The 18,007-nt window shown below is 39.3% G+C and overlaps 3 protein-coding genes across 3 annotated transcripts in view; all 3 read left to right on the top strand.

Annotated features, from left to right (window-relative positions):
* Positions 1 to 10,762: 10,762 nt before the first annotated feature.
* Positions 10,763 to 11,402, top strand: zgc:123181 (uncharacterized protein LOC735300 homolog). Its single transcript, XM_024394418.2, is given in 2 exon segments — positions 10,763 to 11,301; positions 11,303 to 11,402. Coding segments are annotated over 2 exon segments (639 nt in total).
* A 169-nt stretch (positions 11,403 to 11,571) lies between these two features.
* On the top strand, positions 11,572 to 12,516 carry LOC112228777 (protocadherin alpha-3-like). The gene has a single exon (XM_024394417.2). The coding sequence runs from the start codon at positions 11,572 to 11,574 to the stop codon at positions 12,514 to 12,516; it is 945 nt and encodes a 314-aa protein (XP_024250185.1).
* Positions 12,517 to 14,920: 2,404 nt separating this feature from the next.
* Positions 14,921 to 18,007, top strand: part of LOC112228776 (protocadherin alpha-C2) — a 34,282-nt gene continuing 31,195 nt past the window's right edge. Inside the window, exon 1 of the mRNA XM_024394415.2 lies at positions 14,921 to 17,532. Within this exon, the coding sequence (XP_024250183.1) occupies positions 15,130 to 17,532 (2,403 nt within the window). The 5' untranslated portion in view covers positions 14,921 to 15,129. The remainder of the gene's footprint in view (positions 17,533 to 18,007) is intronic.

Below are 18,007 nucleotides of genomic sequence, written 5' to 3'. Positions count from 1 at the left end.
CAGATGACTGTTAATATATGACTACAGATGACTGTTTAATGGATGACGACAGATGACTGTTCATAATGACTATAGATGACTGTTCATTATGACTACAGATGACTGTTCATTATGACTACAGATAACTATTCATAATGACTACAGATGATTGTTTAATAAATATCTAAAGATGACTGTTCATAATGACTACAGATGAATGCTAATATATGACTACAGATGACTGTTCATTGTGACTACAGATGACTGTTCATTATGACTACAGATGACTGTTCATAATGACTACATATGACTGTCCATAATGACTACAGATGGCTGTTAATTATGACTACAGATGACTATTTAATATATGACTACAGATGACTGTTTAATATGACTACAGATGATTGTTAATTCTGACTACAGATGACTGTTCATTATGACTACAGATGACTGTTCATTATGATTACAGATTACTGTTCATTATGACTACAGATTAATGTTTAATATATGACTACAGATGCCTGTTCATTATGACTACAGATGATTGTTTAATATATGACTACTGATTACTGTTCATTATAACTACAGATTACTATTAATAATGACTACAGATGACTGTTCATTATGATAACAGATGACTGTTCAATATGACTACAGATAACTATTAATAATGACTACAGATGACTGGTCATTATGATTACAGATGACTGTTCATTATGACTAAAGATGACTGTTTAATGTGTGACTACAGATGATTGTTTAATATATGACTACAGATTCATGTTCATTATGACTACAGATGACTGTTCATTATGACTACAGATGACTGTTCATAATGGCTACATATGACTGTCCATTATGACTACAGATGGCTGTTAATTATGACTAGAGATGACTATTTAATATATGACTACTGATTACTGTTCATTATAACTACAGATGATTATTAATAATGACTACAGATTACTGTTCATTATGATTACAGATTACTGTTCATTATGATTACAGATTACTGTTCATTATGATTACAGATGACTGATTAAAATATATGACTAGAGATGACTGTTTAATAAATAACTACAGATGACTGTTCATTATGACTACTGATTACTGTTCATTATAACTACAGATGAGTGTTTAATATATGACTACTGATTACTGTTCATTATAACTACAGATGATTATTAATAATGACTACAGATTACTGTTCATTATGACTATAGATGACTGTTCATAATGACTACAGATGACTGTCCATTATGACTACACATGACTGTTCATAATGACTACAGATGACTATTACTAATGACTACAGATGACTGTCCATTATGACTACACATGACTGTTCATTATGACTACAGATGACTGTTCATAATGACTACATATGACTGTTCATTATGATTACAGATGACTGATTAAAATATATGACTACAGATGACTGTTTAATAAATAACTACAGATGACTGTTCATTATGACTACGGATGACTGTTCATAATGATTACATATGACTGTTAATATATGACTACAGATGACTGTTCATTATGACTACAGATGACTATTAATAATGACTACAGATGACTGTTTAATAAATGACTACAGATTACTGTTTAATAAATGTCAACAGATGACTGTTCATAATGACTACAGATGAATGTTAATATATGACTACAGATGACTGTTCATTATGACTACAGATGACTGTTCATTATGACTACAGATGACTATTTAATATATGACTACAGATGACTGTTCATTATGACTACAGATGACTGTTTAATATATGACTACAGATGCCTGTTCATTATGACTACAGATGACTGTTTAATGTGTGACTACAGATGACTATTAATAATGACTACAGATGACTATTAATAATGACTACAGATGACTGTTAATATATGACTACAGATGACTGTTAATATATGACTACAGATGACTGTTAATATATGACTATAGATGACTGTTAATATATGACTACAGATGACTGTTCATTATGACTACTGATGACTGTTCATTATGACTACAGGTGACTAATAATGACTGCAGATGACTGTTTAATAAATATCTACAGATGACTGTTCATTGTGACTACAGATGACTGTTCATTATGACTACAGATGACTGTTCATAATGACTACATATGACTGTCCATTATGACTACAGATGGCTGTTAATTATGACTACAGATGACTATTTAATATATGACTACAGATGACTGTTTAATATGACTACAGATGACTGTTCATTCTGACTACAGATGACTGTTTAATAAATAACTACAGATGACTGTTCATTCTGACTACATATGATTGTTTAATATATGACTACTGATTACTGTTCATTATAACTACAGGCAGGTGTTAGTCATTGTCTCTGATTGGGAATCATATTTAGGTAGCCTGTTTTGTGTTGGGTTTTGTGGGTGCTTGTTTCCTGTCTTTGTGTTTTCTGCACCAGATAGGGCTGTTTCGGTTTTGCCACGTTTATTGTTTTGTGGTTTGTTCATGTTAAGTGTCTCTTATTAAAGAACCATGAACTTCAACCACGCTGCGTTTTGGTCCTCCTCTCCTTCCCAGGAAGAAAGCCGTTACAAGATGACTGTTCAATAAATGACTACAGATGACTATTTAATAAATGACTACAGATTCAGGACAGGTTGCAGCTAGTTGTGCATTGATATAGCCATATGCGTAATAAAATGACAAAAGTAGCATATGACATGCCGACTTACGTATTTTACAAGTTTTTTTTAATGTTTGATTCTCCCATGTTGACATGCAGTCAGCATCGTAGGAGTTGAAGCAAGAAAGCAAGAAAGTAGACAGCGATCGTTGTAAAGTAAGTGGACTTCTGGGAGTCAGCACATATCTGATAGGGTAGCAGATAGCCTAGTGGTTAGAGCTTTGGGCCAATAACAGAAAGCTTGCTAGCTCGAATTCCTGAGCTGACGAGGTGAAAACTCTGTAGATGTTCACTTAAACCTAATTGGTCCAGGGTTGCTGTTAATAATGGCTGACTGTGAGTGCACTCTCTGAGGGTGTTGCAGGGGGAGTTGGGATATGCAAGAAACACATGTGTATAATACATGCTTGTCCATGTGTGAAATAGTACAGGTGCAAATATCCACTATCTACAGTTTCTCCACCTCTATTCCCTTCTCTTGCTACAGGTAGTTGACTGTGTCTGGCTGACTCTGACCCAGATTTATGCTCCTCATCACCTGGATGCTTACTCATTAAACTGTCCATCATGCTAACCATGTATATATAACGTGCAGGCTTTCATCATGTACCGTTTGGATCTATGCAAACAATGAGCCACTGGGTGGCACTCTAGAACCATCATCTGCCTCACCATATGTGTGAGGATGGAGAATTAATTCAGTGATGTACATGTGTACTACGTGTAAATATACCCCAAGCTCTTCTAGCACACCATTGATTATTGAGTCTGTTGTACAGCTGATAGGCTTACTGTTACTGGGTCTGTGGGTCGTGCCAATCATTATCTTAAGGAACGCACAGCAGATCACATACATTGACATTGCTATATTTGAATGTTCATGTAGTTCTATTAATCGGTGCCTCTTCCCTCTCTATATGTTTGTGTATCTCAGCTCAGTTGCTCCTTAGTGCTCTGATGTAGTTTTGTGAGTCTCTAGTGTCATCCTTCAATCGTTCAGCAGTCTTTTCAAGTTCAGAGTTATCTGCAATGAATCTTTTGATCTATTCTGTATTTATGTGGCCTCTCTCTCTTGGGTCTATGGCTAAGCTCTCTCTCTCCCTCCCTCATCTTTCTCTCTCTCTCTCTCTCTCTCTCTCTCTCTCTCGGGTCTGTGGCTAAGATCTCTCTCTCCCCCTCTCTCTCTCTCTCACTCATTCTCCCTCTCTCAATTCAATTTCAATTCAAGGGCTTTATTGGCATGGGAAACATGTGTTAACATTGCCAAAGCAAGTGAGGTAGATAATATATCAAATGAATATATAAAGTGAAATAAACAATAAAAATTAACAGTAAACATTACACATACAGACATTTCAAAACAGTAAAGACATTGCAAATGTCATATTATATATATACAGTGTTTTAACAATGTACAAATGGTTAACGGACACAAGATAAAATAAACAAGCATAAATATGGGTTGTATTTACAATGGTGTTTGTTCTTCACTGATTGCCCTTTTCTTGTGGCAACAGGTCACAAATCTTGCTGCTGTGATGGCACACTGTGGAATTTCACCCAGTAGATATGGGAGTTTATCAAAATTGGATTTGTTTTCGAATTCTTTGTGGATCTGTGTAATCTGAGGGAAATATGTCTCTCTAATATGGTCATACATTGGGCAGGAGGTTAGGAAGTGCAGCTCAGTTTCCACGTCGTTTTGTGCGCAGTGAACACATAGCCTGTCTTCTCTTGAGAGCCATGTCTACCTACGGCGGCCTTTCTCAATAGCAAGGCTATGCTCACTGAGTCTGTACATAGTCAAAGCTTTCCTTAATTTTGGGTCAGTCACAGTGGTTAGGTATTCTGTACTCTCTGTGTAGGGCCAAATAGCATTCTAGTTTGCTCTGTTTTTTTGTTAATTCTTTCCAATGTGTCAAGTAATTATCTTTTTGTTTTCTCATGATTTGGTTGGGTCTAATTGTGCTGCTGTCCTGGGGCTCTGTAGGGTGTGTTTGTGTTTGTGAACAGAGCCCCAGGACCAGCTTGCTTAGGGGACTCTTCTCCAGGTTCATCTCTCTGTAGGGGATGGCTTTGTTGTGGAAGGTTTGGGAATCACTTCCTTTTAAGTGGTTATAGAATTTAACGGCTCTTTTCTGGATTTTGATAATTAGTGGGTATCGGCCTAATTCTGCTCTGCATGCATTACTGTCTTGCTCGCTCTCTCTCTCTCTCTCTCTCTTGCACTCTATCTCTCTCTCTCTCTCTTGCACTCTCTCTCTCTCTCTCTCTCTCTCTCTCTCATGCTCTCTCCCTTTCTCTCTCTCTCTCTCTTGGGTTTGTGGCTAATCTCTCTCTCTCTCTCTCTCTCTCTCACTCATTATCCCTCCCTCTCTCCCTTTCTCTCTATCTCTCTTGGGTCTGTGGCTAATCCCCCCTCTCTCTCTCTCTCTCTCTCTCTCTCTCTCTCTCTCACTCTCTCTCTCTCTCGCACTCTCTCTCTCTCACTCTATCTCTCTCACACACACACTCTATCTCTCCCTCTCTCTCTCTCTCTCTCTCTCTCTCTCATGCTCTCTCCCTGCTCTCTCTCTCTCTCTCTCTCTTGGGTCTGTGGCTAATCTCTCTCTCTCTCTTTCTCTCTCTCAGGTCTGTGGCTAAGCTCTCTCTCTACCTCTCTCTCTCTCTCTCTCTCTCTCTTGGGTCTGTGGCTAAGCTCTCTCTCTCTCTCTGAATTAAATTCAATTCAATTCTCTTTATTGGCATGACGTAACAATATTTGGGATATTTACAATATAAATAATATTAAAAAAATGACAATCAAAATTGTCAACGGGACAACAGTAACAACAATAACCAAGGGTCAAAATGACCATACATTCAACAATAACAATAAGCATAAAGTAGAGTACATGTGCAGGTTGATTGGTCTGTCAGAAACTGTCCTTCAACTTATGGCAGGAAGCAATGTAGTGCGCTGCCAACTCACAGCTCTCTGCGTCCTCCCCCAACAGGACGGGTAGCCTACTCTCATCAGAGAGGTCTTTGAAACCTTGAATAAGAGTTTCAAATTTGGGAAAATGACACTCTCTAATTGTTTTATATTTTTTACATTTTGTCAGGAAATGCAGCTCCGTCTCAGATTCTGCTGTTGTACAGTGGTTGCACAGCCTTTCCTCTACAGGGAGCCAGGTTTCCTGTGTCTACCCTTCTCAATGGCAAGGCTGTGCTCACTGAGCCTGTACTTTGTCAAGGTTTTGATCGGTAACCATGGTCAAATATTTAGCCACGGTGTACTGTCGATTTAGGGTCAGATAGCACTGCATTTTGCTTTGTGCTTGTGTTTGTGTTTCCCAGTAAGCAATAAAGTTTTGTTTTGACTGTGTTGTAATTTGGTTTATCCTGATTGATTGGATGTTCTGGTCCTGAGGCTTCATTGTGTTAGTAGAACAGGTTTGTGAACTCAGCCCCAGGACCAGCTGGATGAGGGGACTCTTTTCTTTGCTCAGCTCTTGGCATTGCAGGGCTTGGTAATGATATGAGAGGGGGTCACTGTATTTTAGATGTTTCCAAAACTTAATTGCTCTTTTTTGAGTTTTTATTATTAGTGGATATTGGCCTAATTCTGCCCTGCATGCATTGTTTGTAGTTTTCCTCTGGACATGTAGGAGAATCTAACAGCACTCTGCATGTAAGGTTTCAATGGGGTGTTTGTCCCATTTGATGAAATCTTGTTTTGCAAGTGGACCCCACAGCTCGCTGCCATAAAGTGTAATTGGTTCAATGACATATTCTATTAGTTTTAGCCAAATTTTGATAGGTATTTAAATTTCAATTTGCTTATTAATGGCGTAGAATGCCCTGCGTGCTTTCTCTCTCAGCTCATTCACTGCCTCATTAAGGTGTCCAGTTGAGCTTATTTTTAAACCTAAGTAATTGTAGTGTGTACAGTACTCTATATATTTTGTACCAATTGAGAATTTGGTCTAATTCCCTGAGATCTGGATCTTCTCTGGAAAATCATTATTTTAGTCTTTTTGGGGTTTACTGCCAGGGCCCAGGTCTGGCAGTACTGCTCTAGCAGGTCCAGGCTCTGCTGTAGGCCATGTGCTGTGGGTGACAGCAGGCATAGATCATCTGCGAAGAGTAGGCATTTAACTTCTGAATTATACAGACCAACACCAGGGGCTGAGGATTTTTCTAGAAAAGTGGCCAATTCGTTAATGTAAATATTGAAGAGTGCAGGGCTCAGATTGCAACCCTGGCGAAGGTCCCGCCCCTGGTTAAAGAATTCTGTTATTTTCTTACCAATTTTAATGCTGCACGTATTGCCAGTATACATTGATTTAATTATGTCATATGTTTTACCCCTACACCACTTTCAATAACTTTGTAGAACAGTCCTGTATGCCAAATAGAATCAAATACTTTTTGGAATTCGATAAAGCAAGTGTATATTTTGGTATTATTTTGGTGGACATGTTTATCTATCAGGGTGTGTAGGGTGTAAATATGATCAGTTGTGTGATGTTTTGGTATAAATCCAATTGGGCTTTTACTCAAGACATTGTGCTTATTAAGGAAGTTTAGAACTCTTACATTTATAATACTACAGAAAATCTTCCCCAGGTTACTGTTCACACAAATGCCTCTGTAATTGTTAGGGTCAAATTTGTCTCCGTTCTTAAAGATTGGGGTTATGAGTCCTTGATTCCAGATGTCAGGGGAATAACCTACACTCAGGATCAAATTAAACAGCTTTAATATAGCCAATTGAAATTTTGCACTAGTGAGTTTGAGCACCTAGTTTAGGATGCCATCAGGTCCGCATGCCTTTTTAAATTTGAGAGCCTGAAGTTTCTTATAGAGCTCCTGGTCAGTAATTGGGGAGTCCAGTGGATTTTGATTGTCCTTTATAGCTTTTTCTAATCCATTCAACTTCTCATGAATTTGACGTTGTTCTGCGTTTGTGTCAATTTGAATGGTGTTGTAGAGTGTTTTAAAATGGGTTGTCCATATGTCACCATTTTGTATCGCTAATTCCTCTTGTTTAGATTTTTTATTTTTTTTCCCAATTTTGCCACAAGTTGTGTTTGTTTATGGACTCTTCAATTAGTGTCAGCTGCTTGCTGTTGTACTGCGCTTTTTTGGTTCTGAGTGTACGTTTATAGAGTTTTAAAGTCTCACAGTAATGAAGGCGTAATTCACCATTATTTGGGTCTCTGTGCTTTAGGTTGGATATTGTTCTAAGTTTTTTCCTTGTAATTTTACAATCTGCATCAAACCAGTTGTCATCTGTGTTTTTTTATCAATTTCAATTATGCTTCTTTTGCCGTTTGCCTGAATATATAGTTGATGTTTTATATAGTTGATGTTTTGTATATTGCGCAAACTAAAACATATTTTTCTGTCAGTACAAGTCATTTTTTCAGTTTTAACCAAATGTGATATTTGCCAATTTTGAGGGGATCAATTAGATGTTGTAGTTCGGATTTGCACCAAATTATCAGTCCTCCAGAGTCTCTCTCTCTCTCTCTCTGCCTCTCTCTCTCTGCCCCTCTCTCTCTCTCTCTCTCTCTCTCTCTCTCTCTCTCTCTCTCTCTCTCTCTCTCTCTCTCTCTCTCTCTCTCTCTCTCTCTCTCTCTCTCTCTCTATTTAGTCTGAAATTATTCTCAGAATAAAACTGTTTTCTTGTTCTATGACAGGATGAGTTTCTTGTCTGACTTCTGAGTGCCGCTCATGTGTTCTGGTTTAACAGAGTCGCTAAACAGAGTGGCGGTTGGACGGGAGCTCTCCATGGTGCTGAAATCAGACTCCACGTAGTTTCTTTATTTTAAAATGTTTTTGGGGGAGCGTTCTTCATTTTTATTAGTCATATATTGTTTCCCCTTTCTCTTCGACTGACTTTTTACTGATAAAAACCACCAGACATGTATCTAGTTGGATTGCACATCAGAATCTAACAGCACTGCACAAAACGTTTCACCGCTTTTCATTCTGCCCCCCTAAAGCCTATGCCAGCTCTTTTCTCTGGAGTCAGTTTTACGGTTCTCTTGTGGGCTTTTTTATCATTCAAGTTACTCTCCACACCGTGTCAGTGTCTACCAGCAAAACGCTAATTTACTCAACTCCACCTAGGGACTAGGACAAAGCCTATTGTACGCCGACTGTCAGTGAAACTGTAACGAGGTGGCAGACGGTGAGGTTAATGTTTCTCGTTAGGATAGCAACATCATCCATTGTTTTCATTTGGTTCTCTTTATTTCCGTCACACTGTTCGGATTACCTTTGTGAAAGGATTGCTTAACAGTGACTGCATTCGAGAACCGTGAATGGGTTTGGATTGTGAATCTATTTTGGCTGTTGCTTTGTATTCGGGGTGCTGAGTCTGAACAAATTACTTATTCCGTTTCCGATGAGTTAAAACCGGGGACATTTGTTGGGAATTTGGCTAAGGGTGTAAATCTGAAAGTGACTGAACTGGAGGCAAGCAGGATCCAGATAGAAACGGGAACATTTAAGAAACATTTTGAAGTACATTTAAACACTGGGGGTTTCTTCAAGCTTTGTCTTAACAACCTTGTTTGCACTGAAAGCTTGGAGGATATTGTGATTAATCCTTTACGAATGTACAATGTTGAAGTAATTATACTGGACAGAAACGACAACGCACCACATGTTCATGTGAAATCGCAGACGTTTCGGATTGCTGGGCTAACTGCACCAGGAGCTAAATGTCCTCTGCCTGCAGGAGTAAGGGAGCAACTCTACAGAGTCATATAAGCTCTCCCCAAATGACCCTTTCACACTAGACGTGCGTACTGAGGCTGATCCTGGTCCATCAGTAGAGTTAGTGCTACAGAAAACGTTAGACTGAGAGAAACATGCTGGGATCAAGCGTGTACTGACTGCTATTGATGGAGGAAAACCTCCGAGATCAGGAACTGTAACAGGTTAAAGGAAATATTCATAGCCTGTTATACATTAAAAGTATTAGTAAGTTCATAGTATGTGAGGATCTTAAAACATCTAAGGTTAAGAAGATGCATTCAGTATTAGTTGATAGAGATTGATAACATTCATATAATTGTGTTAAAGTTAAAATCTGTCAAAGGGTACGAATTGTGAGAGTAATGTGTAAACGTTATATTGATTACTTTATTTTGTGGTGCCTAAAAGTGTTCATCTGTCATCTACGAAATGCTCTTAATAATCTATGAGCCGGAGATCGATTGCTCTGGTCTCCACCCATATTCCTGGGGTCTTTTCTCATTACACTAAACGTTGAATTGAGAATACAACACCATATCACTCTCGTGATTATTTCTCCCCTGTTCTCAGGTACTTTATTGATGATAAAAATAGTAATTTAAATGTTATAACTCGCTAACATGTCAAGAGTGTTTAAGGTGTGTCTTAGTAACGTCTTGAGGAAGTTAGAGTTAAGTTTGAAGAGAGTAATATTAGCCCTGCTCGGTTGAAGTGAAGAATAGCATCATACTGAGAGTAGCTGCTATTTTATGTCGATTGTGAATGAACATGTACGTTGTTAATAAGATATTTTGCTGTGTTAGTTGTATAATGGGTTTTCTGTTGTTTTGTAATGTGTTACTTTTGTGAAATGATTACACTAAACGTTGAATTGAGAATACAACACCGTATCACTCTCGTGATTATTTCTCCCCTGTTCTCAGGGGCGTAACAGAACAATTGTCAACCTACTAGATGAAAACAATTGTCAACCTACTAGATGAAAACGATTATATATTATTCCAAACATATGGTTTACTTATTTGCTATTAAACTGTTAAACTATTTCTGGCTAACATATGACGCATAGGTAATGCGCTTTTTTGTTTCTCATTGAGCAGTGTCATGGCCGTTTAGTAAGCAAAACGCAGGGTGTCGCTGTAGACCGTGGATATGAAACCTTGATTTCGTTCTAGGGCCCCTCCTTCTGTGGCTATCAGTGTTGTGTAGGCTTTTGTCAGAATAACACACAGTCAGATTCCATCTGAAACGACAGACGTTCCGCGACGGCATAAGATGTGGTTGTTTTCTGAAATATATGTCTGCTCTTAGAACACTAGAAGCGTCGGGTGAACAGTGGATTTAACGATGGGCCATGCGGTGCATTGTGGATATCGCTGGATTCCGGTTGTACTGCTTCTTTGCGTATGGAATTTATCTTCGGGACAGATTGTCTACTTTGTCTCAGAGGAGGTGAACAAGGGAACCGTTGTTGGTAATATATCCAAGGATCTGAATCTCAATGTTCAGGAACTGGAGTCTCATATGTTTCAGATGGTTTCCGGCTCCAACGAGAAGTATTTTGATGTGAATTTAAAGACCGGGGCTCTGTTTGTGAAGGAAAAAATCGACCGAGAGGAACTCTGTATGACCAGTGAGAAATGTTCTCTAAACCTGGAGATCATTGCACAGAACCCTCTCAACATGTATCGTTTAGAAATCAATGTGTTAGATATGAATGATAACGGACCTTCATTCCCAATAAATGTTCATACTTTGAATATAACCGAATCCACATTTCAAGGCGAAATATATCCCCTGCCCAGCGCTGACGATGCTGATATAGGAAGTAATACAGTGAAAACATACAAGTTGAGCCCGAATTAACATTTCTCTTTGGATGTACAGAGCTGAGTTAATACTACAGAAAGCTTTAGACCGAGAGAAACAGGCTGTGATCCAGTTGTTACTTACAGATAATAGTGAATGTGATAGATGTGAACGATAACAGTCCCGTCTTCAGCAAACAATTGTACAAAGTACGTATAGCAGAGAACATACCAATTGGCACACATTTAATAAAACTGAACGCAAACGATGTGGACTCAGGTGTAAATGGGGAAATTGTTTATTCTTTGATAAGCCACGGGAAGGAAAAAACATTGGACGCATTTCAAATGAACAAAGTGACTGGTGAAATCACAGTTAAAGGAACTATTGATCGCGAGGAGAATGCTGCGTTTGAGCTGCATGTACAGGCCAAAGACAGGAGTGCTAGTCCTCGCACAACGCATTGTAAAGTCTTGGTAGAAGTGATTGATGTCAATGACAATGCTCCAGCAATCTCAGTAACTTCAATGATGAATGCAGTCAGAGAGGATGCAAGATCAGGTACAGCAGTTGGTCTAATAACAGTATCTGATAAAGACGGGGGTGTAAATGGAAAAGTACACTGTAAAATAGTAGACTCTGTTCCATTCAAATTGCTGTCCTCCTATAAGAACTATTATTCGTTAGTGGTAGATGGATCTCTAGATAGAGAGACTACTTCCCAGTACAATGTAACCGTTATAGCTACAGATGAAGGCATCCCACCTCTCTCCAGTAACAGTGTCATTTCTGTTTACGTCGCTGATGTGAATGACAACGCGCCTCGCTTTTCAGAAACTATATTTAATGTTTATCTAAAGGAAAATAGTCCCGTTGGAGGGCTTATTGCCAGCTTGACTGCCCATGATCCAGACATGAATGAAAACACTCAGATGTCTTATTCGTTTTTGGAAGGCAATAATGGCAAATCCTTGTCTACAATGATAAACATAAACTCATTAACTGGTGAGATATATAGCATACAGTCATTTAACTTCGAAGATGTGAATACTTTCCAGTTCCACGTTCAGGCCACAGACTCCGGTGTTCCTCCACTAAGCACCAACGTCACTGTCAACGTTTTTATCCTGGATGAGAATGACAACAGTCCTGTGATTCTCCCGCCATATTCTGACCACGGCGCCGTTAATTCTGAGAACGTTCCCTATTCTGCTGAAGCGGGATACTTTGTGACCAAGATCAGGGCTGTAGACGCCGACTGTAGACGCCTGCCAACATGTTTTCTCGATTAAATTGATGCATTGTTATTAATAGTCTCCTCTGTTATATAAATATACCAACCTGTCGAAATATAGTAGTTCAGTTGTTTATTGTAGAAGCAACAATGGAGCATTCAGATTTATTTTAAACTGCAAAACCAACTATTTATATACCAGGGTTGGCTGGCCTTCTCTAGGCACTCGTAGGCTCAGTCACCAGAATACTTTTATTTACAAAGCCATTTTGAGTTTACCACCATTTTATTTTGCCATTTTTATTCGTCATAAATGTGGTGGGTACTCTCTTCCTTCGCAGGACTTTATCCTGCTAACTGTTCCAAATGTCCGAACTGAATTTAGTAAAATGGCTTTTATGTACTCTGCGCCATCGGCTTGGAACGCCTTTCAAAATATTTTTAAACTGGAAGAACTTGTCCCGATTGGTGTTTCGAAATTATTGATGAAGGATTTTGATGCTGATTCCTTAACCTGTCAATGTTTTTAATTGACTGTTTTAGGGTTTTCTTATATCAAATCAAATCAAATTTATTTATATAGCCCTTCGTACATCAGCTGATATCTCAAAGTGCTGTACAGAAACCCAGCCTAAAACCCCAAACAGCAAGCAATGCAGGTGTAGAAGCAATATACTCCCGTGAATTCGATGTTTTTTTTTACTAGATTACCTGTAGTTTTTCATGTTGTCTGTCTATAATTGTGTAATGACTTGGTGCTGCCTATCTTGGCCAGGACGCTCATGAAAAAGAGATTTCAAATTTCAATGAGCCCTTCCTGGTTAAAAAAACCTGTACTGTGAACACCATAGCATGTCTAGCTATACTGGTCATCCGCTGTTTGGCACGTTGGGCTAAGCGAGAAGATACGTATTGGAAGAAAGTGTTATTCATTGGATCAATTTGGTTATTTGTTTATTTGTTTGTTTTGTAGACACCCCTCATGTTAGATTCTAACATCGTGAATAACTCAGATAAGGCTGTGTTCTTGTTTGAGAGCGCAGTAAGAGCACTTGGTGTCGCTGTAGACCGTATATTCAGCTGACAACTATGTGGGGCTCATTCTTCCCCTAACTCCCACTGCAGAAGGTAGAGTCAGGGGATCCACTTTAGATAGGCATGTGTGTAGAAACAACCGTGGTATACTAGAGATTTGTCTTATTCAACGCGAGGTTAGCAATATTATGAATCTACTGTAAACAACTCACAGAAGGTCTGTGCATAGCGATGGGCCTTTCCGTGCATTGTGGATATTGTTGGATTCGGATTCTGCTGCTTCTTTGTCTATTTTGTCTCAGATGAGGTGAACAAGAGAACCGTTGTTGAGAATATAGCCAAGGACCTCAACCTCAATATTCAGAAACTTGAGTCCCATATGTTTCAGATTGTATTATGTTTTAAACCTAAACACTGGCGTCCTATTTGTGAATGAGAGAATCGACAGCGAGGAGCTGTGTGAGAACAATCTGAAGTGCAGGCCATTACGCACAATCATCTGAACATTTTTCGCGTTGAAATAGAGATACTGGATATAAATGATTATGAACCTTCTTTCTTGGTAAATTCACTGGCATAAATTAAATGTTTACGAAAACGCTGCTGCGGGAGTGATTTTTTCTCCCAGTGACTGAGGATGCGGATGTGGGCAGATGTGGCTAGTATTAATGGAGGAGATACTTTTCAAATGACACACTCTGCCAAACAGTGAGAAGGTAAGGACAACTTTTCAAAATAAACATTTTTTGTGTCATTGAGTTTAGATGTATTTTTTACTGACAAATTGTTATCATCTTGCATGTATATTCTACATATTCTTCTTAATTTGAATCCCTTTTAACTTGACGAGATAGTACAACTTGGGTATGTTTAGGTTAGGTCAAATCCAGCTTTAAATGCTGAGGTGTTTAGCGTTTCAGTTCAGCTCTATGGACTGCGACATACGACAAATTGACTCATTCATACTAACATGTTTACTGCATTATGGTTGCTCCGTGTTCTTTTTGAACCTGTCAAAATAGTATAGTTTTTGGTGTTGTTTATTGAAGAAGTAACAACCAGCATAGACATGCAAATGCATTTGCATCATTTACGTAAATTATTATCAGCAGTCTTATTACTGCCAGGGGTAGTTTTCTAAGCCCTTCGTACCATATTGTCATGTGCTAGCAAGTCTCTCACCCTAAATTATTTACGTGGTCATGTTTGCAATGTCGCAGAACTCTTACTCGTTTTGGATACTCATGCGTAATTACGCATGACCAACCCAGCTTTTTTATAGTTCGAAGATGCGTTCTTGTTATAGTTTTATCCTTTTATTTGAAATAGTACTCTTTAAAAGGTAGATTTGGCCAAATTGGTTTGTTAAGAGTCAAGGTGGCGTAATTGACACATAGCAGACTCGTTTTGTCAATATTTATTTATGCTGTAGCCTATACATACAGAAAACACAGGATGTCGCTGTTGACCATGACAATTATTAATAGGAGGAATAATGCTGGACTCCTCCTCTAGTGAATACAAAAAAAGGAATCGAGTTGAAACCAGTGGTTTGCTTTGACAGGAGAGCGAAAGTGTAGTTTGTCCCAATCACTTTGGTTGTACTAGCACGGACTAGCAGAGCCAGCATTAGGCTATGTTCATTTTTTTCCCTTTGAGGATTGTTGCAATAAGCATTCCTTGTACAGCGATGGGCCTGTGTGACCACAGAAGACGTGTTTGGATAGAATATCTTCTGCTGCTTTGTTCATGGAGATTGTGTTCTGGACAGTTTGTGTATTCCGTCTCAGAGGAGGTAGATAAAGGCACATTTGTTGGAAATATCGCTAAAGACCTAAATCTAAATTTGAGAGAACTGGTTTCGAGAAAGATTCACATTGTAACGGGATCCGAAAGGAGGTATTTTGATGTCGACTTGAAGACAGGTAATCTTTTTGTCTATGAGAGAATTGACCGAGAAGCCCTCTGCTCAAACTCAGTAAAATGCTCCATTGATGTTGAGGCGATATTGAATAATCCTATGCATATCCATCGTATTGAAGTAAACATTGTGGACATAAATGACAACCCACCATCGTTTGCGGAGCGCATTCATGTTGTCAATATGACTGAATCCGCCTTTCCAGGGGACAGATTTCCTTTACCGTTCGCCAGTGATTCGGATGTTGGAAGTAACTCTGTGAAAACCTACAAACTGAGTCTAAACGAACACTTCTCTCTAGATGTACAAAGCGGCAGCGAGCAGAGTGTGTCTTCTGAGTTAATACTACAGAAAGCTTTAGACCGAGAGAAACAGGATGTGATAAAACTTGTACTGACTGCTGTTGATGGAGGAAAACCTCCACGATCAGGAACTCAACAGATAGTAATTCATGTAATAGATGCCAACGATAATACTCCGATTTTCTCCAAATCTCTCTATAAAGTGCAAGTGTCAGAAAATGTTGCATTTGGAACTTTAATTCTAACTTTAAACGCAACAGACTTAGACGAGGGGGTGAACGGTGAAATCGAATACTCATTCACTGGGAAAGGAGAAATGGGCACACAACATGTCTTTCAACTCAACCAGCATACTGGTGAATTAACAGTTAAAGGGCGTTTGGATCACGAGGAAAACCCTGCGTTTGAAATCCGTGTACAAGCAAAAGACAAAGGTAATCCACGAAGGAGTGCCTATTGCAAAGTCATACTGGAAATACTTGATGTGAATGACAATTCCCCAGAGATCATAGTGACGTCACCCCCTGTCGCATTGAAAGAGAGTGCTGAGAAAGGAACCGTTGTTGCTTCAATAAACGTGCGTGACAAAGACGGTGGGAAAAATGGACTCATCAAGTCCGAAGTAATCGGAGATGTTCCTTTTAAATTACAGTCGTCTTATAAAAACTATTACTCTTTAGTTGTAGACGGGCCTCTGGACAGAGAGAGTGCATCTCTTTATAATGTAACTATTAAAGCCACAGATGAGGGGACCTCACCTCTCTCCAGCACTAGTGTTATTACTGTACACATTTCTGACGTGAATGACAACGCGCCAAGCTTTCCAGAGCCCATACTAAACGTGTATATCAAAGAGAATAGTCCAGTGGGGGTTCGTGTTGGCAGCGTGACAGCGAATGACCCTGATATCGATGAAAACTCTCAACTTACTTACGCAATATCGGGACCCAATGACGCGCATTTTTTTTCGTTTGTAAACTTAAATTCTCTAACTGGTGAACTATACAGCATGCAGTCATTTAACTACGAGGAGATAAACACATTCCAGTTCCACGTTCAGGCCACGGACTCTGGTGTTCCTCCACTAAGCACCAACGTCACTGTCAACGTTTTTATCCTGGATGAGAATGACAACAGTCCTGTGATTCTCCCGCCATATTCTGACCACGGCGCGGTTAATTCTGAGAACGTTCCCTGTTCTGCTGAAGCGGGATACTTTGTGGCCAAGATCAGGGCTGTAGACGCCGACTCTGGTTATAATGCGCTGCTTTCTTATCACATCTCCGAACCAAAGGGGACCAATCTCTTCAGAATAGGAACCAGCAATGGAGAAGTACGGACTAAGAGACGAATGAGTGACAATGACTTAAAAACTCACCTGTTGGTCATTCTGGTGTCTGATAATGGCGAACCTTCACGGTCTGCCACAGTGTCTATTGATGTTGTGGTCGTTGAAAGTACAGGTGACACGCAAACAACTTTCAGACAGCTGCCTGTAAAGGAGGAGAGTTTCTCAGATTTAAATCTGTATCTGCTCATCGCCATTGTGTCAGTATCAGTGATATTTATACTGATCCTCATCAGTTTAATAGCTGTAAAATGCCACAGGTCAGACGGCAGTTTCAGCAGGTACAGCTCCCCAATGATCACCACGCACCCTGACGGCAGTTGGTCTTACTCCAAATCTACCCAGCAGTATGACGTGTGTTTTAGCTCCGACACACCAACGCCGTTTCCACCTGCTGATGGTGAGCTGATCAGTATTAATGGAGGGGACACATTCCAAAGGACTCGAACTCTGCCAAACAGTGAGAAGGTAAGGCTAACTTTTCATAATGCTTTTTTTGTCATTGAGTTTAGATAAAGGTGAGCCTTTTTTACTATTCACAATTTGTACTAGGTCTGTTACTCTGTTTTATTAATTCACTGTTCATGACTTTGGGTTTTATCAAAATGTTATTGTTGGATGATCAATTGACATTGACATTTTCTTCAATTGTGAATTGAAGTCAAATTTCACAACAGCAAATGCTGCTTCATCAGCGTTAGTAGCCTACGGAAGTAGAGTATAGGCCTATCCCAGAGCCACGGAGCTGGACAGCAGAATTAGTGCTTCGGCACCACGATAGTGGAAAGCAGCATCTGTACTGTGGTATAATTATAGGCCGATTTCAGCACCACTGGTGTGGAAAGCAGCATCTGTACTGTGGTATAATATAGGCCTATTGCAGCACCACATGTGTGGAAAGCAGCATCTGTGGTATAATATAGGCCTATTGCAGCACCACTGG

The sequence above is a fragment of the Oncorhynchus tshawytscha genome, linkage group LG30, assembly GCF_018296145.1.
Source record: "Oncorhynchus tshawytscha isolate Ot180627B linkage group LG30, Otsh_v2.0, whole genome shotgun sequence".
Classification (NCBI taxonomy): Eukaryota; Metazoa; Chordata; class Actinopteri; order Salmoniformes; family Salmonidae; genus Oncorhynchus; species Oncorhynchus tshawytscha.
The sequence above is the reverse complement of the archived record's forward strand: the minus strand, read 5'-3'. Positions and strand labels throughout refer to the sequence as shown.

What these genes read in the sequence shown, in the direction of transcription:
- LOC112228777 (XM_024394417.2), top strand. Translation starts at nt 11,572, where the DNA reads ATGAACAAAGTGACTGGTGAAATCACAGTTAAAGGAACTATTGATCGC.